This window comes from Solanum stenotomum, chromosome 4 (genome assembly GCF_019186545.1).
Source record: "Solanum stenotomum isolate F172 chromosome 4, ASM1918654v1, whole genome shotgun sequence".
Classification (NCBI taxonomy): domain Eukaryota; kingdom Viridiplantae; phylum Streptophyta; class Magnoliopsida; order Solanales; family Solanaceae; genus Solanum; species Solanum stenotomum.
Window position 1 is genome coordinate 56915791 of NC_064285.1, and position 15067 is coordinate 56930857.

General features: G+C 33.2%; 1 protein-coding gene across 3 annotated transcripts; it reads left to right on the forward strand.

The window, feature by feature from the left end:
- The first annotated feature begins 1201 nt into the window (after positions 1 to 1201).
- On the forward strand, positions 1202 to 15067 carry LOC125862703 (poly(ADP-ribose) glycohydrolase 1-like). 3 transcript variants are annotated; one of them, XM_049542827.1, is made up of 11 exons: positions 1202 to 1499; positions 1571 to 1759; positions 3421 to 3524; positions 5305 to 5509; positions 5595 to 5699; positions 10502 to 10620; positions 10812 to 10955; positions 12745 to 12880; positions 13046 to 13246; positions 13589 to 13651; positions 14299 to 15067. In XM_049542827.1, the coding sequence occupies exons 1-11, from the start codon at positions 1251 to 1253 to the stop codon at positions 14470 to 14472; spliced, it is 1689 nt and encodes a 562-aa protein (XP_049398784.1). In that variant the 5' UTR covers positions 1202 to 1250; the 3' UTR covers positions 14473 to 15067. The 3 variants fall into 3 exon arrangements, with proteins under 3 accessions (XP_049398784.1, XP_049398783.1, XP_049398785.1); XM_049542826.1 differs by lacking the exon at positions 3421 to 3524 and adding an exon at positions 3655 to 3758 and having other exon boundaries at positions 1221 to 1499; XM_049542828.1 differs by having other exon boundaries at positions 1228 to 1499; positions 1582 to 1759.

Sequence of the window (15067 nt, forward strand, 5' to 3'; positions counted from 1 at the left end):
GTCTTTGAAAAAATATTTCAAAATTTAGAAATTTTCATTTTTATGCCACCGCCACCCCTACCCCCATCCACCCCCACCCGCACGCGACCCTATCAATTTTTTTTTAAAAAAATTGTTTTGAAAAAAAATTCCTAGGTCAGGTCCTGTGTCAAATCTCAGGGACAGATTTTGGAACGGTCATCAGGGTCTTGTCCTAGTTTGGGTGTCGGTGTCGGTCCTAGAGCAATTATCAGGGTTGATTTTCAGATCAGAAATTATTTTCCTAAAGAGTTTTAGTCTCTAAGTCAAAAATAAAGATATTTTCTGAAAAATATTTTTCATTCACCAACTAAACGGTAAAAAATATTTTTCAAAAAATATTTTCTACTTGCAACCAAACATGAGAAAATAAGTTAGAAATCTATTTGTTTTCCAGGAAACATTTTCCATGGAAAACATTTTCTTTCATACCAAACACACCCTTAGAATATTTTCTTTATCTCAACTCTCTCTTTTACTACACTAACTCAATATACACAATATAATACTACTCATCTTCTTCGCTCTATATTTTCTTGTAAATCTCTTGTTCTTCTCACAAAATAAAACCATCACTATTTATAGGTGATGAATTATTCCTTACAATGAATAGGAAGATAATGGATAGTAAATTGGGCAAATGAATGACTCAAAAGTTGGAATAGTCTCTTTGAATTGGTTGAAAGTTAGAACATCATAAGTATGACACAAATATACTCCAAAAGCAGTGCCTGACATGAATGTTCTATCGTCCCGATCAATCCTATCTTCAATTGAATTGTTGAAGGGAATAGTAAAGATGAAAACTACATAGTTAGTAGTTTGAATCTGATTGACCGGAGAGAGAAATCTTTTGAAATCCAAATTGAGATGAAAGTTGTAACTGATAAGATTGTTGGAGTGAAACAGGGAGAAATTAAAGGAGTGAAAAAAAAATGAGGAAACGTGGGTTTGAGTCTGGGATAGTTATGTATCCAAAAGACTTGAGATTTGGGGGAAATTAGGGATTTTGGTAATATTTTTTAGAATAGAAGGGAATAATAGAAAATAAGGTAAATAAAGATGTGTATATAGATAATTTTTCCAAAGAGGTATTACGTCTCAAACTTGATGGACCAATTTTGTCACTTTTAAGATTCGAGAAAATGACAAAATGGTACCTTAAGTTTGAATTCAACTAACTGAAAATAAATGTAAAGCGTTGAGAATCAAAGTTAAGGTCCGGTCCATCAATGGAGAATAGAGAAGACGTGAAGTCAATCCTTCCCTTTTTGCCGGTGTGTCTCCGATCATCTTCTCTTTTCTGGCCGCCGCTAGTTGTTGAAGCACTGAAAGCCCTCTCTGAAGGACCTCATTACAGCAATGTTAACTCCGGCCAAGTCCTCTTCCTCGCAATCTCCGACATTCGGAATTCCCTTTCACTACCTGATTCTTCAATTTCCTCTTCTGCTTCAGACGGATTTTCTCTCTTATTTGATGATGTAAGCCTTTCACTTTTCACTTCAGATGGATTTGTTTGTTTTTGAACTGAATACTTGAAATGTTGGTGCAGTTAATTCCTAGGGATGAAGCTGTTAAATGGTTCGAAGAAGTGGTGCCGAAAATGGCGGATTTGCTATTGCGGTTTCCTTCCTTATTGGAGGCTCACTATGAGAAGGCTGATGGTGGAATTGTTAAAGGAGTCAACACTGGTCTTCGCTTATTGGAATCACAACAGCCTGGCATTGTTTTCCTCAGTCAGGTTTTGTGATTATTACTGCTAGGCTAATTAACAGTTAGGAGTATTTGATAATTCACAGTACTGATCTCTAAAAGAGCTCAATTAATCATTGTAACTGTGCCTCAATCTCAAACTACTTGAATGATCAGCAATCACTCCATTCTTTTATGACCTATTTCATTCCAATGTCAAAAATAATGTCTTTTAAAGCAAATTAGATCTGTTGAAACAATGTTTTGGGATGCGCCTGGACTAACTCAGGATGAGGCACTCCTAAAATGCCCTGGTCTAACATATGGAGCTCTTGTCTCATGAGAATTATGCCTAAAGCGTCTGTACATATCTTGGGATATGTCCAATGCCTACACAGGGGACTCACTCCACAGTTCTTGTGCAATCATGTGTAATTACTAATTAGCCTTGTGGATCCTCCAAAAGTTTATTAACTAGCTATTGACTCTTCAAGAGCCCTCTTCATTAGTCACATTTCAGAAGTTGAGGACATAAAAGGTAGAAATAGTAGACCTAGTAACGTGAGAGTAAATTTTGATGGGACCTTTCAAATGAAGAATCTTCATGTTTTAACTTTTGTTTTGTCTTCATTACTCAATTTCCTACATTTTTTCTCTTCAAATTTTGTTTGATATTCTATTTTGTTTTACAATAGTATTGCCCTTTTTGTGTATCATGATTATGAACTTGCTATTTAATAGTTAAGTGTCAGGGAGTAACAATTTATAAATATTTATATTCATCGAATGTAATTTTTGTATTGAATTATAATATGAATTGTTTGCTAATTTATTAGCTTGTTGAAAGCACACAGTTCCAAGTTGTATTATGTAATTGTGACTAATTCTTGTAAGCCTAAATTTCATTTTCTAGTTTATTTGTAACTTAGTTGTATCTCAAAAAAATAATTCAATAATGACATGGGTAGTCTCTTAAGAAAAAAAATTTAAAGTATAGTATTAACTAAAAAAAGGCTTTTGTGTTCATTTACTTGTCAGGAGTTATAGATAACATTTTCTTCCTAAGATGGTATTTCTTTTCTTTTAATGTTTGGATGCGTGGTCATGGTAAACTTTTGTATAATTCATGGTTTTTTTAGAACTTCTAGAATATTTCTTCTTTTGAGACTGAACTTTTAGAATGTTTGTTAAAATTTTCAGCACTTCATTTGACTTCTTAATATTATAATTTTAATGCTTTTCATATTTTTTCAACTTTTGTTTTTATGAATAAAAGAATTAACAAAATTTAAAGACCCATGGGGCTTACGCCCATGTCTTGGGACTTATGCCTCGCCTTGTTTTATATAAAATGGCTTGCCCCACGCCCCGTATCTTCCCTTAAAACACTGTCTAAAAATTATAGTTCTTTAATTTTCACATGAAACCAGAGTAAAATGACTCAAAAGTACTACTGGCAAACACTGAATTGTGAACAAACACAATTCTAAGCTTTTTACTAGTAAAATAAACAGCCCCCCCCGCCCCCCCCATGCAGATTATTGTGGCATGCGGTTGAACTAATGGTGAAGTTCTCTTTGAAATTTAAAAAATGTCATCATGAGTTGCAAATTTGATAAAGTTGCACTATAGTGTGAATTGGAATTTGTTTCTTAACTTTGCAGCAAATATTTATAGCGTAAAGTGATCATGATCAATCTTTTCTTTCAGGAATTAGTCGGTGCTCTTCTTGCATGTTCCTTCTTTTGTCTATTCCCTACCAATGATAGAGGTGCCAAACATCTCCCGATGATCAACTTTGATCATTTGTTTGCGTATGTTTTATTGGCTGTCTATCTTTTTATANATTTGATAAAGTTTAGTGTGAATTGGAATTTGTTTCTTAACTTTGTAGCAAGTATTTATAGCGTAAAGTGATCATGATCGTCAATCTTTTTCTTTCAGGAATTAGTCGGTGCTCTTCTTGCATGTTCCTTCTTTTGTCTATTCCCTACCAATGATAGAGGTGCCAAACATCTCCCGATGATCAACTTTGATCATTTGTTTGCGTATGTTTTATTGGCTGTCTATCTTTTTATATCTTTTTTTTTTGGAGAATGATAAAGTCTTTCTTTTTATAGCTGTTGTACTTATCTCTCACAAGGTTCTTTCATATCGCGTTCTATGTTCTGTGTTAAGGTTTTGAACACAATCTTATTTCTTTACAGCTGTAGGATAACTGCATCCACAAACAGAGGCAGATTTCAGTAATCTTTATGTTTGAACCCTTGATTTCTAACAATCTCCTACCAAATCAGCTACAAAACAAGCCAAATTTATATAGCACGTGAGCCTACTTGCAGGCTATACTTCCCCTCACTTTGTCCCACTTCAATTGATTCTGATATAGTTATAATTGTTCAACTCTTCTCAAAGAACAGCTTCTCCATTTCAATAACTTTAACTTGAGAAGAGTTTGTTCATTAGTATTTTGTGTTTGTTGTGACGGTATTGGAAATAATATGGGTGAGTTGAATGTCATGTTTTCTGATGCAGTCTTCTCTACCTACTGGGTACAGTGGTCTTTCATGATCCTACCACTGTTGTTTTCCAGTGCTTTTGAGTTCCATCCATCATGTTTCAGCCATCCACTTTTTTTTTTTGTGTTGTATGTGCAAAAGTTGTACATCATAGATGTAACTGCGAGATAGAAACATAGATTTCTTTTTGTTGGTTACTTGTAAATGGTGGAGTTCAAGAATCAATACTGCATCACATAATATGTCTAGACTCTAGATTTACTGATTTGCAAGATTATACATGACTCTTCCATTAAAGAAAGCAAGACATATCATAGGGGTTCCACTTCCCCAGTAGCCCCATTTAACACCAGAGAAAAATGTAGCATTGACAAGTTGAAAGCATCTGCCTCAGTATGTACTATCAGCTCATAAAAATGGATTCACCATAAGTAGAAAATACAACAGCACTAAAAGAAACAGTTTGTTCTGAATTCTGAAAGAGGTTAATGTGGTTAACCATTTTGTTAAACATGGAGAAGATAGTTTAGATGTATTAAAGTCTTCAAATAAGCTGTAGAACTCTTAAGCAGAAAATCTTGTGGAGAGTGGTGAATCAAGTAACTTGTGAGTCATTTTCTTTCAGTATTCAGAATTTTCTTTAATATGTATTGTATTTCTAGATCTGAGTATTGTTTTTTCCTGATTGAAAAGTGTCCATTTAAGTGTTTGAGAGAAAAAAATTGTGTAAACAAACGAAGCATGTTGAAATTGAGACCTTTACAAGATACTGACATTTTGTACTCATATCAATCACTTAGTGAGGAGTTTGACCTAAGCAATATGAGACAGATAATGGTTGCTGAGCTATTTCAGAAGAAATAAGGGTCTAGGATAGCATCCTAACTATTATTTATCAGGAGTAACCCATGCCTGTAAAAAGCAGAGTATAGCTTTGTAGTTCTGAAGCTATTTATAGAAATTATCTACTGAAGCTGTTGCCTTATGCTCTTTTATGGTTGCAACATGCCATTTTATGTGTCAGATTTTCTAAATGCAGAAAGGAAGTTCATCCGGTAAAGAACATGTTTTTCAGGTATCTGTATGATCAGTATGACGAGAAATTTGAAAATAAATTGAAGTGCATTCTTCACTATTTTGAGAGGATTGGCTCATTGATACCTGCGGGCTACATCTCCTTTGAGCGAAAAGTTCTTGCTCTAGAACATGGTACATTTGCTTTTCCTTATCCAAAGGAAAATTTCTGGAGCCAATCCAGTATTTCCCTTTGCCCTTTTAAGGTAATAAATGAAACTATATTTTTCTCCTTTTTGTGATAGAAGATGTTAGTTTGCGAAGGGATGACTTCTTTCTGTTTCTTTATAGATTTCCAATTCAGGCTTAATTGAGGATCAATCAAGTGAAGCTATTGAAGTGGATTTTGCAAACAAGTATCTTGGAGGTGGTGCTCTCAGTAGGGGCTGTATACAGGTTTCTTTTATTTCTCAACATATTTTCAGCTTTATGTTTTGATATACTTGTTAACAATTAGTCTATTACTCCCTACTTCCCATTTTATAATACGATATTTGATTTGGCAGTAGTTTAAGATGTTAGATTTGACATATATATGTATTCCTATGTATTTGACAAACTTTCCTTGCTAGTAAGTCCCAACAATAATGAATGATACCTTTCTATATTTAGTAATAATGTGACTTTTAAATTTCTTGTTTACCCTTAATGAGATAATTTATAGCCACACAAATATCTATGACTTATTTAGACTACAAGTTTCAAAAGTCTTCCTTTTGTTCCATAAACTCCATACCAGCTAGATACCATTACAATTGTGATGGAGGGAGTGTTTTGTGTGTGTGTGTATATATATAAAAGATAGATAAATAAATAAATATGATATATATATTAGTAGTAGAAGAAGAAGAAAATATCAAAGTAATAGTTTGAAGCCAGCATCAAAAGTTTAGAATTTGAATATTTTAAATGAATTTGAAATTTTGAAAGTTGTATAAAATGAAATGTGTCAAATCATGGGACGCCCAAAATAGTAATGGTTCTTTTTTACTTTTTATGTACCTTCTTGGTACTAGTTATCAGTAAGATTATCTACCTTATCTAGAAAAAAAGTTTGTCACACTCACAAAAGGTATAACTACATTGGCAAGTTAGAATTAATTGGAGAAATTTTGGAGAGTAATGGGATTCTGAGAATTTATGAACCCTTAAACAAGGCCTTGGCTCAATGAAAACCTTCTTGGTCTCGGACAATATGCTAACCATTTCAGAGGAAGAGAACCAGTACATGCAAAGGCCATACGAGGGCACAATAGATTGTATTGCTGAGATCCCAGGGTGTTATCGTAGACTGCATTGATGACAGCTCCAAGTACAGACGGTTTCACCATGGATTTCTACAAGAAGTTTTTAGGGCACAATCAAATTGTATATTATCATGACGATCAATCATTTCCACACTCAAGGTTCATTAGAGAAAAGTGTCAATGCTTCTTATTAAGCTTTAATTCCAAGAAGAATTGTGTCAGTGACAACTCAAGCCACACAAGTGATTTGTCGGAATTATCCCTAGGAGAATAAACCCTAGAAAGAATCCACTCAAACCCTTTTTTGAAGCATCAATCTCCAAATACAGAAAATCTTCCCTTTCGACCAGGTTCCAACTGACTGAAAAAATGTCGTGGGAAGTACTGAACTTTTGTTTGTTGCTGGCAAAGAAAATCCGCTTTCCACTTCCTGAAAAGTAGCTTCAAAAGGCGCCACTTTTCTGTACTATTAGTCCCCATTACGGAGGGGATTTCCCTACCAATAATTGATATTAAACTCCAAATAATCATATGCATCTAATTAAGAAGGTTCTCTTAAGAATTAAGAGTATAACTTTTGAAAGAGAACTAAGAATCTAAAAGAAGAGGGATCCTATTTTAGTATTATAGCCTGTTTGGACAAGCTTCTTGGAGGCGCTATTTGAGGTGTTTGACAAACAAAAATGGTGTTCTAGAGAAGCACCCACAACAGTTAATCTGCTATTAGGAAGAAACTACAATTTTTTTGCTTTTTCCAAGAAGTAGAAGTTAAAGCAGAAAATTAATTTTCAAGACCAAAATATCCTTACCATCTATTTATATTTATCAAACTATGCATCGTTAATTTAATACTTAAAGCTTCTAACAAAATACACCTCTTTTCTTTTTGGTTTCTACTGTATATGTTCCTTTTTCCTCTCTCCTTCTCTCTCTGTCTCTCTGTCTCTGTCTCNCTCTCTCTCTCTCTCTCTCCCTCTCCCTCTTCCTCTCCCTCTCCCTCTAAAGTAGTCCATCAACTATAAGTACAAAGTTACATTTCCCTTTTTTCTACCCTCTCTTGCCACTAACTGTCCTCTTGCTCTTTCCGATAACAAAGCCATCGCCAAAATATTCACAAGTTATTGGAATCAAGTTAATATTTTTTCTCTATGTATGATCTCTTTTTGTTTGCACTATACCTGTTTTAAGATTTATTTTTAATAGATTGATCATTGATCAAACTTTAATATTGTATGTTTAATTATTTCGAATAATACCTCAAAAGAATTCCTTCATTGTGAAACTTGTTATGGTATATGAAAATTTGTCGGGTTCTTGATTCTATTACTTTTAATCATCAAATTGTAACTATGTCATTGAGCTGAGTGAGAAGTATTTCCTTGTAATCAAACAAACAAGATAAAATAAAAGGAACATAGGGAAAATGGTGAAATACTTGTTAGTCTTTCTTTTCAGTATTTTCTCCGTATAACCTTCTTATAGATCTCAATCTATTTTTGTCTCTTATGCACTCAATAATACTAGATATTCAAGATTATTTTATTGGTTTAACTATATATTTTATTGATTAAAAATAATCCAATATGTATTTATCACAGAGTAGCAAAAAAAATTAAGTTAACAATTTTTTTTTATTTTAAAAAGGAATATAGATAGTGTGGCACTATTAATATTAATTATTTAAAACAAACTTTTTAAAATTTTTTTTAGAGCAAATACAAAAATTACTAGATTTTAAAAAAAAATAAATTGGGGGCTTGAAGAGGTATATGTTTTTTTTATTTGAATAGATTATGGGGAAAAAAACTAATCAAGATGAGTTTTTTATTTTATCTAATAATAAAATGACAAATAATATTTTTTTCAAAAAAATAAAACAAAATAAACTTTGGTGGTTAGTCATAAAGGTANAAATAATTTCTCCATTTAAATAACGGAAAAGGGCCAAAAATACTCCTAAATTATAGAAAAAGGTTTAAAAATACCCTTCATCCATCTTTTGGTCTAAAAATACCCTTCCATTCACCTTTTTGGCTCACTTATACCCTTGAAACTAACAATTCTCTCTTTATTTTTTATTTTTAAAAAATATTTATTATGTGTCATTCTCCTATTGGATAATATAAAGAGCCCACCTCAATTAGATTATTTCTCATTATTTATTCAAACCAAAGCAATATACCTCTTCAATACCCCAATTTTTTTATATATAAAAAAATATTATAGTTTTTTATTATTTATTTAATTTTGAATCCAACTCCTCTCCATTTCCTCAAATTTTTACTTAGATTGAAGACTCATGACATAAGAAAAAATTAACGGCTAATATTTAATTAATTAAATCAAGATTCTAAACATGATATAGATGATTAATATTTTATAAATAAATTTATTATGTCATAATCATAACAATATATTATCTTATCCATAAATACATTACACACATTTTTCTCTATTTTCCTACTTAAATTTTCCTATGGCTACGACGGTCCCGCTGCTTTTTTTTTTCTTTTTTTAATGAGTTAATTTTTAAGTAAAATTGTTTGTGGAACTTTTTCTTTGAAAAGTATTTATCACAGATTAGCAAAAAAAATTAAGTTAACAATTTTTTTTATTTTAAAAAGGAATATAGATAGTGTGGCACTATTAATATTCTTATAATATACTAATTATTTAAAAAAAACTTTTTTAAAACTTTTTTTAGAGCAAATACAAAAATTACTAGATTTTTTTTAAAAAAAAAATTGGGGGCTTGAAGAGGTATATATTTTTTTATTTGAATAGATTATGGGGAAAAAAACTAATCAAGATGAGTTTTTTATTTTATCTAATAATAAAATGACAAATAATATTTTTTTCAAAAAAATAAAACAAAATAAACTTTGGTGGTTAGTCATAAAGGTATAAGTTAGTCAAAATGTTGAATGAAAGGGTGTAAGTGAGCCAAAAAGGTGAGTGGAGGGGTATAGGTGAGCTAAAAAGGTGAATGGTAGGGTATTTTTAGACCAAAAGATGGATGGAGGGTATTTTTAGACCTTTTCATATAGTTCAAGGGTAGTTTTGGCCCTTTTCCGTTTAAATAATCCTAATTGTAAGATGAACCTTGACTATGTTGCTCGGACTTGGTTGCAAGTACCCGATTCGGATGCGGATCTAGAGGTTGAATTCTTCATCACATAAATTCTAGGATTCGGATGTATGGATCTGAGTGCAGATACCAGTGGCCAATAAATGTATATTACAACATTATATGTATTTCGATTTGTTAATTGGATTTAAACCTAATAAAACTTCATTCCTCATAAACACCAATATTTTCTTCTTACCTCGCATAATAAAAGCATTCTCATACGTTGTATAACTCCCCCCCTCTCTCTCTCTCCATATATATATATATATATATATATATATAAAGAAAAATCAAATCAAATACCCAATCAATTTATATTTCTCGGTCATAGAATGTGGTCAAAGTACCCCAAGGTAGGTTCACCAAATCATGTATGGATCCCTCACCCACACCCACAACCATGACGTGTCGACACGGTTGCGGTAGGGATTTTGAATAGGCTGCTAACACCTTGATACTTGTCTCTTTTTGTAATTTGAAACTCGAAACACTTTTTGAAAAGATTATTGAAATGCAAGCTGCTTATAAATACTGAAAAACTCATTTCTAAAACGAATTGGCCAAACACAAACTACCTCTCTCCAAAAGTATTTTCTGAAAAGCTGTTTTTGACAAAAGTGCTTTTTAAAATGAGCCGTCCCAAAGGCTCTTAATTTAAAGAAGATATTATTGACTGGTCTCTTAATTAAATATATCAAATTTGCTGATTTGATTTGCATTTCTCTTGTTCGTTTCCATTCTACCTTCATGCAACTATCTGTATCTTTGAGACATATTTGTTGGGAAATTTTAAAAATGTTTTGTTGAATGTCCTTTGATAGGAAGAGATTCGCTTTATGATCAATCCAGAGTTAATTGCTGGCATCCTTTTCTTGCCTTGCATGGCAGACAATGAAGCAATTGAAATTGTCGGTACAGAGAGGTTCTCAAATTATACCGGGTGAGCTCAGATGGAGAATTTGTTACTTATTACATAAGCAAGTTAACTTGTGACCGAAATTGCTTGCTAATCTATTTTAGCTGAAAGTTCCTCTTTACAATAAAGTGTTGTTGACATTTTTTACCTTTGACTGCACTTCCACTATTTATTAATATCTTTAATCTAATGTAAATATTTTTTGAATGGTGTAGATATGCTTCTTCATTCCGTTTTAATGGTGACCATGTGGACAAAAAAGAAATTGATGTTCTTGGAAGGCGTAAGAGCAGAATAATCGCAATAGATGCACTAAGTAGCCCAGGAAAAAGGCAGTACCGGGTTGAATGCCTCCTAAGGTATGTGAGTGTTAATTACTTTTTAGAAATCTTATTTAGAGTAAGATTCTCTCTCAAGGTCAATTGGGCCATAAACCAGATTGCCGTCAACCTGTCAGCACTTTGATCTTTGAGCTCCAATTGGGTTCCTTTTTTTCATTAGGAAGTATTAGTGAGGTTTAGCATAATCAAAGCTGAGAAGGAAGTAAAAGTTTATGAGCTGATGTTATGGAATTGATGTGAGATAAAGTGTCTTGACAGTTAGATGCTGTCAATCAGGAGTTTACATTCTTTTCCACCTGCATCTTTGATAAGAAATGAATGGATTAGTACGTATCCATATCTTCTACGAAACTATCTTCTACGTAAATCTTGCCTATCAGGCTCGTCCTTGCCATGAAATTCACCAGAATCAACTCAGATAATGCTTAATCCAGAAGTTCCTGAGAGAAGAGATGGTTTACTTTTGGGATATGTTGATTGAGTGAGTCTAAACAAGGTAAGAATTGGATGACCTGGAATCTACGTATTTCAGCATCTAACAATATGTCTTCAGTGGGACTATTTTCTTTTATTACACCATTTGGGTTTAGGTCATTTGACTTAGTAGGAGTATGGAAAGAAAATTACTGAGATTATCAGCTGCTTTTAATCTATTTTAGTTTTAGAAATGATGTTTTTGGTATATTTTTCTTCGTCCTTTTAGCTGTGCTTAAAATTGCAAACTTACATATTCACTTTGATTGACATTTGGCAACATTACCAGTTTCAAAAAAAAATAAATTAAATGATTGACATTTGGATGTACAATTAAATGATTAATCCTGTTGATTAGCTTCAAAAGATTTCTAGTTGTCTTACATATCTTACAAACATAAAAATCAAATAAAGAACATATCTGCATTGTCTTTGGTTCATGATTCTTGTATTTATATGTTGTGCGAATTGGTTGGAGTTTAATTGTTGCTTTCATTGTTCTCCTGATTATTGTATCAAAATTGAGAGTTTGGAAAGTTCATCTGTAGATTCTCTTGTTGGATGTTTGATTTCTTGAACAATCCAAGCCTCAAGTTAAGTTGGACAAAGTAGTTACCATAGTTGTACTGACAGTCCCTCATGAATTAGCATCCAAGCTAGTGTGTTACATTGTTTGTAATTTGTAGTTTGAGATACTGCGTTGGGATGTGAATAATTTTTATTCATCAATTTTTAAGTTTTTCTTGAAGTGAGAATTCTCAAGCCTCTGTTTTCTGTGCTACTTTTTTCTGTCTGAGAATGAAAATAACATGCTTGAAGAGTAATTGTTCAATAGAATAACACTTTTGTGTCTGCTCATATAGGCTCTATGCTGAATTGATAGGTCCAGAATATTTAAAGTGAGCTGAAAACATACTTGTTTGGATTAAATGATCATTGTTTCATTAAACCGTGAAATTGTTGCCATTTATACTGAACAAGGTTGAGGGATGAGAGCAATGCACAATTTTCATTTTGATAAAACCTTGTGGAGTTACAGAAATTAGATTAAGAATGGAATTCATTTTGTAGATTTGATGGTGAATGACTTGACTGAGTTTAGGGTTTCAAATGGGTGTCTCTGTTCATAGTTCTACTTGCCATTTTGATCTAACCTTGCATGTTAGTTGGCTGAATTTCAATTTATTTTCTTACATTATATATGTATTATGTACTTTTTACATCTGTGCCTTTCTGAAGATGTAATTGTGCTTTACTCTTAAAGTCATAACAGACTTGGTGCTTTTGGCCCCTTTCACCATTGACAACACTGGGTCCTTTAACTTTGTTGTAGGGAAATTAACAAGGCTCTTTGTGGTTTTTTGGATCATTTAAAGTGTCATCAGTATCAAAAGTTTTTTCAAGACATGGGAAGTCAGCATGATCCCAATGTTAAAGGATCTTCTGGACATTCTGAAGTTTATCATTTGGTAGTACCTCCCTTCTTAGTATTTTCAGATCCTCCTACTTTTCTCATTTTCTTCACCGCTTCTCCCCCTTTTCCGGAATCTCTCCAGTTGTACTATCAATGTCAATATATTTTATCCTTTTTTATCTGACTAATTTTTTTGGCTATTTGTTATCCTGTCCAATAGTCTCAAGGAAATCCTTCAGCATCATCTCAAACAATTGAGGGAACTTTGGCTAACCAGTTGCTCAGAAATCATGAGGCACACTATTGTTCACATTTAGACTATCAACAAGAAATTGGAGTTGTGACTGGTAATTGGGGTTGTGGTGCTTTCGGTGGGGATCCTCAACTTAAAGCTATGCTTCAATGGCTTGCTGCATCTCAGGTTATTCTCTCCTTGGAAATTTTTCCAGCATTTCATCACAGGCATTTTTTGCTATCATAAGAGGCAAAGAGCAGTCTTTTGCTTTCGTCCTTTTAAGATATAATTCTCATGTTTTATGTTCAAGACTTCATCAGATGTCTGAGTTTTTGATTTTTCTACACTTCTCCACTCTTCATACACATCATGTCACATTAAATGGATGCTGGATACATATATATACATTCACACACACTTTACATCCCATGCATCAGTGCTTTAATGAATATATTGATGTGGACGCAGTGCTGGTTTTTTTCCTTAAAACTACTTTTCCTAATTTTTCTCTCCTTTCTTTTCTCTCAGGCATTGAGACCGTTCATCATGTATTATACGTTTGACTTGGAAGCATTGCAGATGCTGGGTCAGGTACTAGTCTTCTAAACTACTATGAGATATTCTCAAGGCTTTCTGCTTGAAAGAAAATTAGTTTTGAACTTCTTTTCCATAGTATGTTTTCCATTTGTTAATTGTGAATCTCTTTCGTATAGGCTCAGAACTGCTGTATGTGACTGCTTTCTTTTACATTTTATGTCAAAAGATGTTCCCTGCAATATAATTTTGTGTAATTTAATACTCACCGTGTTTTTCAACCACTCTTATTTGTTTCCTGACCATCTTTGTAGTTTCACCTTCTGCCACTCATTGTTTTATCTTTTATTGATTGTTTGAGAGAAAAGAATTGACATCACTGATAGTTCTGAGTGATAGATTCACCTTTCCTAATTGATGTTACTGATGCTAGAAATGGTAATTGAGGTCTGTCCTGAACAAATCTGATAAGTTGGTACTGCCTTTTCATATTGGTCCTTGTGTTTGTGCAAAAGATAGGTGCATGAATTTGCAAAATAGGAAATCTTGACTTGCTGTAGCTCATCACCAACTTTGTGCTAGGTTCTATTAGCTATCCCGTCTTGTATATTCTTACGTGATCATAAAGCACAAACATCTTCAAGACTTGGGAGCGTATGCATATATTTCTTAGTGAAATTTTCTTTGTTGACAACCTGTTGTAGGTGGCTCAATGGATTTCTTCACAGGGATGGACTGTTGGGGAGCTTTGGGATATGTTGATGGACTATTCAGTCCAGAGATTGAGGGGAGAAACTGGAGCTGGCTTCTTCAGTTGGCTCCTTCCATCGTTAAATTCCCATGATACTATTTTGCTCAACAATTCTCATAATGTTTAAATATTCCTGGTCTTTTTATTATTTTGCTGCTGCATGATTCCTGTATAAGCTATTTAAAGCCTATTTACTTGTACTACCACAAAAAGGGAAAAGGAGAATAATTGAGTTGATGATCTCTGGCGGATGGTTTTTCTTGTCTTAGAGGTATAATACAGACCTATTAGGATAATTAAAAGGTAAACATGAGTTCCCGGCTCAAGCATAATGAAACCGGCTGAAGGTAAACATTACTCATTATGTAGATTACAACAGCAGAAGGCGTTGTGGTAATGGAAACGAAAAGCAAATAACTGGAAAGGATTGGAACCATCAAACATGCATTCTGCTACACCAACTCTTCGTTTTTTACCCTTTCCTCCAAAGACAGTTAGGCATTTCCCTGTACTGCTAGAAAGCCAAAATCTCAACTCTCTGTGATTGTATTTCTTAGGTGGGGCTATTGATTTCCAATCAGCTTCTGCTAAGGTTCGCAGCGAGTTCAGCGAATCGAGTCTTACTTTCCCATGTTTGTCTACTGTGAGATAGCTTTGTCCCTCAGAACATTTATCCATGTAGTTCCTGAACCTGATCATTTATACATGTCAAGATTTGTGTT

What these genes read in the sequence shown, in the direction of transcription:
- LOC125862703 (XM_049542827.1), top strand. Translation starts at nt 1,251, where the DNA reads ATGGAGAATAGAGAAGACGTGAAGTCAATCCTTCCCTTTTTGCCGGTG. An exon ending in TTTCCCTTTGCCCTTTTAAG is followed by an intron (nt 5,510 to 5,594) that starts GTAATAAATGAA and finishes GTTTCTTTATAG; the next exon opens with ATTTCCAATTCAGGCTTAAT. An exon ending in AGGTTCTCAAATTATACCGG is followed by an intron (nt 10,621 to 10,811) that starts GTGAGCTCAGAT and finishes TGAATGGTGTAG; the next exon opens with ATATGCTTCTTCATTCCGTT.